General features: G+C 57.3%; 2 protein-coding genes across 2 annotated transcripts; one reads left to right on the top strand and one right to left on the bottom strand.

Moving 5' to 3' along the window:
- Positions 1 to 227: 227 nt before the first annotated feature.
- CGCS363_v011914 (uncharacterized protein) lies at positions 228 to 958 on the bottom strand (the record flags this gene model as incomplete). The annotated part of the gene is made up of 2 exons (XM_036643763.1): positions 228 to 752; positions 815 to 958. The coding sequence occupies 2 exons, from the start codon at positions 956 to 958 to the stop codon at positions 228 to 230; spliced, it is 669 nt and encodes a 222-aa protein (XP_036490303.1).
- A 2,885-nt stretch (positions 959 to 3,843) lies between these two features.
- CGCS363_v011913 (uncharacterized protein) lies at positions 3,844 to 5,892 on the top strand (the record flags this gene model as incomplete). Its single annotated transcript, XM_036643762.1, has 1 exon — positions 3,844 to 5,892. The coding sequence occupies one exon, from the start codon at positions 3,844 to 3,846 to the stop codon at positions 5,890 to 5,892; it is 2,049 nt and encodes a 682-aa protein (XP_036490300.1).
- Positions 5,893 to 6,188: the final 296 nt, after the last annotated feature.

The following is a 6,188-nucleotide window of genomic DNA, read 5'->3' as shown; positions in this document are numbered from 1 at the left end:
TACCCCTGGACTCATACAATCACACGGCTCAGAACCAGATGCCGCCGAGATCCAATCCATCCAGAGATTCGTGAAGCGCGATAGACGCAAGCTGAGCGGTATCATTCAATTCAATTGCGGCTTTGCAATGCACCAGAGGCAAATTTGAAACTGTCACAGTTCAGCTGTTGAATCCTGCATGCGGGGGCGTAACAATATTTAGTCATTTCTCCTAACTTTTGCATTCTCTAAGCGTCTACGATTGTAAACCTCAAGTTGAGGTGAGCCTGGTCCGGCTTCAAAGTCGAGTTCCCGGTCAAGTCTAAGCTTGCGTATGACGCCCATATTACCACTTCCTTAATGTTCTTCATGCCCAGTTCTTCTTTGTGCTGAATGAGCATCCAGGCTGTGGAGGCGCCATGGACACTGCCAAGAACTGCAAAGCCCTCCTCAGTGTCCATTGAAAACGTAATACGCTCGTTCCAGGTAGGGATCTTCGGGTGCCCTCCTCTACGTAAAGCTTCCACGACAATCTGGAAAGTCTTGTCGTTGAGGACATGTGATCGGAAGACGACCTTTAGACCCTTAATGTCAGCACCCTTAGCTGAACAGCCGTCCTTCCACTGAAAGTAGGCAATGTCGGATACGGTATCCAGGTCTGGCACGTCTCCACGCCCTATCTCCTTTTTAGCCCAGGTAGGACTAAAGTTTGAATCGAAAATGAACGCGCCGTCCTCTGGGTTGACCACGTTGGAATACTTCCCAAGTGTTGGCTAACAAAATAGTACGTCAGTATGTACGATACACAACTCAGACTCGTGTGATTGAGCCTTACCTGTCCCAATTGACCGTTCGCTAGCCTGAACGGGCGATCGTGAAGAACATGCCAAACCATGTTAAGCGTTGGATCAACCGGATGATCCGTGTCTTTGAATGCCTCGTCGAGAGCGTCCTTGAATGCAGGCCGGTGGCTGCTCATCATGTACGGGTAGGGATTGGGCGTGGGCGACCATCCCCACCTAATCATCTCATTCGAGTTTTGGAATGGGCTGGCAACTGTGACCCCGCCATTGAATTCTTGCGCTTGAGTAGGACTCAGTGGGAGGAGTTCCTTTAGGTACTGGCCCTTTTGAACACGGCCTTCGTAGGTATCTGGAAACGATGGAAACGGTTGTTTCACTCGCTTGGCGAGATTCTGGTGGCGGGAAGAGAGGGCATTTCTAGTTGCTAGAGCGAGGGCTGCTCCAAAAGCTGGTGCAAAGTGAAACAATGATAGGTACAAGAACAACAGCCGTAGAGTCGCCGATCTAAAAGAATGAATTGCGAGAGACATTGCTGACAAGTAATGACTGACAAGTAGTTGGAAGACGTGGCTGCGGCATGCAGAGCAAGTGGATGCCTTCACATCATGTGCGGCACTGAATCCTTTAATAGGCAGCTTCAGTCAAGAATGATCAGCTTCATACGTTCCTGTTGCTAGATGATATCAATTAATTCCCAGACCGGGTAACGTGTATAGGGGTCCGGTGGCGCCGGGCCGGAGTGGCCCGCACCGGAGTGACCCGCCCCCGGAGCGGAGTGGCCGTTCCTTGATGAATTGCGCCAGAATCCCTATCTTGGCACTTAATTCTACCTGTCCGAGTGCAGCGTACTGTCAAAGGACCCTCAGCACTCTTTGTATGCTCCCGGGGCCCCGGCGAAGTAACACGGCGGCGGGAAAGCGATTCCGAGGCTCTGGCAGAGCCCGAGAAGTGTTGATTGGGGCTTTGGCCGGTAACAGGGTAAAATCAGGGACGTCACTTCCGAGCTCAATGCGCGCAGTTGACTAACGCAGTGGCGTCTGAAGGAGAGTATGATTTACTCCAGAATTCTTCGCTACCGAGGCGGGTCGTAGGCATAGACGAAAATAGGGACGACAACGACGACGACGAGAGACGACGACAGGGATAGGAAGACGGATAGGGACAGAGACGACAGGGGCGACAGGGACGATAGGGATGAAAGAATTGGTAGATGAAATAGGTTGTTGGACCCATTATAGGTAATTATCTATTCGGCTCGCAAGACTCTATTCCAATGATGTAGGAGGTAAGTACTCTGAGAGACTCCCACTGAATTAGGCAAATACAATCAGAGCGCTGCGGCTAAGCCAGGTAGGCATGATTCTCATGCCGTCGACATCGTTAGATGTGCGTGAAGGTTGGGAGTCGAAAAGATCGAAAGAACGTCTACTCTAGTAGCAATCTACCCAAGTCAAAGCCGTGAAGCAGTCGTTGAAGTAACCTTGAAAGAGGTGAACTTGTCGACGATGTTGTACGTAAGGGGATCACGTGACCAGTAGCAAGTTGGAGATTGTTGCAGTCTCTACAAGCTCTACGTAAAAATTCACAGTATACGTACTTGTGGCCTTGAGTTTACGGAGTCAGACGGCAAAGCAGGCGGAAATGCGGCTCCGAGTCCGCGGACAATAAGCGGATGGGGGGCCGATGCAATCGGCCAAGAAGTAAGGGATGGAGGAAATAGCACCAACCTTGCTGATGCCGGTGTGCCGTGCCGTACCCGTATCTAACGTGGGAACCCCAGCAAACAACTTCGCAACTACAGCAAACCAAGGGCTGACTCGATGTAAAGTATTAAAATCTCCAAGTGACTCGCCAAAGGAAGGAGCACAAATCAAGACCAACATGGTCACAATCTGTTGCCAGAGACATCCAATCATCAATCATCACACAGGCACACTCACCGTCACGTCACACAGAGACAACCGTCAGCATGGTCTTTTCAGCTCGGGCAGCCATCCCCGCCTCAAGCTGCGCCGCTAAACACGCTCTCTTTCTCTCTCTCAGCCCTAGCACTAAACGAACCCGTTCATCCCCCCAATCACGCAGCTCCCCCGTGACGGCATGCACTGATGATCTCCCTGCCGGGGACGGTTCCAAGTTCCTCTCCCGTTCGCTTTCTCTTGCGCTTTCCTGCTTTTCCCACCGCCAATCTCGCATTTGGCAAGAAAAAACAAAAAACCAGGGCACAGCAGGCCGCAGCAACAAAATTGGATTTGCAACACGCGGACAGGCAGCAAGATTGCAGTGCAGGCTCAGCACACCGACGTGTCCCACGAAGGAGGCAAAAGAAGGCTGAGCTCAGACATGGGTTCTCTGGGTCTAAGGTTGTTAACTGAGCAAGCTTTACCCACCTCTCGAGCTCTCCCAAGCCAACACAGAACCAATTATTGAAATCAGACAGCCCAGGACCCTTGGAAAAAAAACACGGGAAGCATCAGCCCTCTAAAATTACCCGCTGCCCCATGTTCACAAATAATCTCCCCTCCCCTCCAACCCCCTGCATCTTCCCGTGTCCGTGGCTTGCTGCGCGCACTTTGAGAAGGCTTGTCTAGCTGCCTAAACGCTGCGCATAGTGGGTTCAGGTGCACTGGAGTCCTGGACACTGGGGAACTGCTGTGTGGCCCTCCCCCGGCCGTCCGAGTCCGAAGGAAGCCCAGTTCGTCGGTTCGTCATTGAAGACCTTCACTTACCCAACTGGGTACCCGAAATCCTTCAGCTGCGCTAGGCCAAGAGAAGGCGGCGGCGGCGGCGGCGGCGCTGCGGCTGGGCTGGGAAGCTAAAATAATTTGGCTTTATCCCGCGCGAAAAAGCCAAGCTTTCTTCTCTCCTTTACTCTTACCTTTTTTTTCCCATCTTCTACAACTCAAAATCAACCAGGAAAGCTGCGCTTGTGAAAGGACTTTTTGCGTCAGATACCCACGCCAGCAACGCATCGAAGGAGGACCAAGAGAAGGAACCCGGGAGAGAGAGAGAGTGTGTGTGTGCGTGTGAGAGAGATACACAGATGAGAAGAGAGGCAAAGATGGGCACCGGCCAAGGACCCCCGAAGCAACAACAGCACAGTTATGCGCCTTACTCACCACCACCGCAACCTCAATACTACGTTCAGCCACCACCACAAAAGCCGCAGTCGCCGTCACAGCAGCAGCAGTATCAACAACCACAATACGCGGCATACTCACCACCGCAACAAGCGCAGTACTTCTTCCCGCCGCAACAACCGCAATATGCCGCCCCGAAACCCACGTCTCCAGCGCCCCAGCAGCAGTTCCTTGCCGAGTTAGAGGCCCCGCAAGCACCGAAACCGAGACCGACGTCATCGTCATCCGCCACCCACAATGGAGCAGCAGCAGCAGCAGCAGCGCTCCCCGTATTCGAAATGTCCGCTGAGGCCGTTGCCCCTGCGAGGCCCCAGTCTGCGAGGCCATCGTCGCCCGCTGCCGGGGCTGCGAGTACGTCGCCGAGCGTGAGCGTGAGCGACGCGCAGCAGAAGCCGCTTCCGCAGGCGAATCCGTGGGGTTTCTTCCTAGAAGACGACCCCCTTCCCCCTACCGCCTCGACACCACCACCACCGGGAGCCAGCAAAGACGGACATGAGGACGAAATGCTCTCCGTGAAGCCGTTGAGAATCGTCAAGACTGGGCCCGGCTCAGCTCAGCCCTCGCCGGAGCAGAAAGCGACAGGGGGCTCGCCAGGGGGCACACCGCCGGCCGGCACCGTGCTCTTGGAGCCGCCCCCACCACCCCTGGACCAACAGGGTGGTGTGCACGAAGGCGACGACGACTCGGACCAGCTGGCCCCGGCGCCGTTGAACATCTCTCGGCCCCAGCCGCCAACCGGTCCCCCGCCCCCGCCCCCGGTCCCGGTCCCCACCGCAACCTCCCCCGTCTTGATACCGCCGGCCGGGACGTACCCAATCCCACCGGCCGGGACGTACCCGCCGCATAGCCCGATCAGCCCAGGCCGGCACCCCTCCCCGGGTGCTGGCGCTCAGACGACGCTGCCGCTCCACCCCCGCCCGTCGAGCACCTCTCCTCCCAGGCCACTCTCAGCAACGACGCCCTCGACAGCGGCCATCACACCCCTTTCTCCCATCCACACGGGAGCCACTACCGCCCCGTCGCCACAGCAAACCCCATACGCCGCCGTCATCTCACCACCCACGGGATACTCGCAGGCTCCCCCACAGCAAGCCTACACCTCCGTCGCGCCGGTGAGCCCCGTCCTGGTCCAGGCCGCGCTGCCGCCCACACTCCCCTTGGGCTCCTACTTCCCCCAGCAGCCATCCTACGCCCGCCCAAGCACTGCTTCGTCCGCAACACACAGCCCGGCAGCGTCCACAGCCCAAGAACCCCAGCAATCCGCCTACGCCTCTCCGCCTCCCTCCTACGACCAGGCAATCTCCCTCCCACGCCCGGCAAACGCCTCCTCCTCCCCGGCCTCGTCCCACGCAACATCAACGGGGCCCCTCTCGCCGAACCCAACAGGCTCCTCTTCCTCCTCATACCCCTATTCCCCCGCAGATATCGGCGTCCAAAACCAAAACCAAAACCAAAACCACCCGCCGCCGCAACAATACCCATACAGCCCGCAACCCCCCGTCCCGCAGCCGTCCTACGTCAACGGGCCTCAAAGCTACACCTCCCCGCCTCCCCTCCCGCCGCGGACGTCCACCCCGGCACAGCAAGGCTTCACCAACAACACGCCGCAGAACCCGTACGGCCCGCCCCCGCCGCGGCCCGCCAACTACCACCCCGCGCCCCCCGCCAAGCCCCCCTCGGGCAACATCTTCAGCAGCACCACCGTCCGCAACCTGCTCAACAAGACAACCGACTTCGTCGACCAGACCATCGCGCCGTACCTGCAGGAGCACCGCTACCGCCCGCCCTACTTCACCCAGTACCCGCCGCAGGGCTACCACCCGCACCAGCAGCAGGGGTACCAGTACGGCAACGGCTACGGCTACGGCCGCGGCTGTCCGTCCGGCAGGCCGCTCCAGCCGGGGCAGTACGGCTACTCCCAGGCGCAGTCGCCGCCGCAGGGCTACACGCCCCCTTCACAACGTACGTGAATTACACCGTCAAATTTCCTTGGGGAGCTGGAGTTGAGTGATTAACATGGGTGCGGTTGTAGCAACGTACGCGACGACGCCTCAGGCCGCTCGTGAGAATCCTGACGTGCCTTCTCGTCCCACTTGAGGACGGAAGGCGAGGACGCCTTGAACAACACACGAGACGAATACTCGGGACGCAAATTGGCAGAATCTCCCATGGCCTTGTGGACTGATGCGCACTCGGCGCTACAGATATATTGCCGGAAGCATTGGACGGGTCACGATATATGGGACGAGGCGCCGACCCCGAAAGG

The sequence above is a fragment of the Colletotrichum siamense genome (assembly GCF_013390195.1).
Source record: "Colletotrichum siamense strain Cg363 chromosome Unknown KSG_Cg363_contig08, whole genome shotgun sequence".
Taxonomy (NCBI): domain Eukaryota; kingdom Fungi; phylum Ascomycota; class Sordariomycetes; order Glomerellales; family Glomerellaceae; genus Colletotrichum; species Colletotrichum siamense.
The sequence above is the reverse complement of the archived record's forward strand: the minus strand, read 5'-3'. Positions and strand labels throughout refer to the sequence as shown.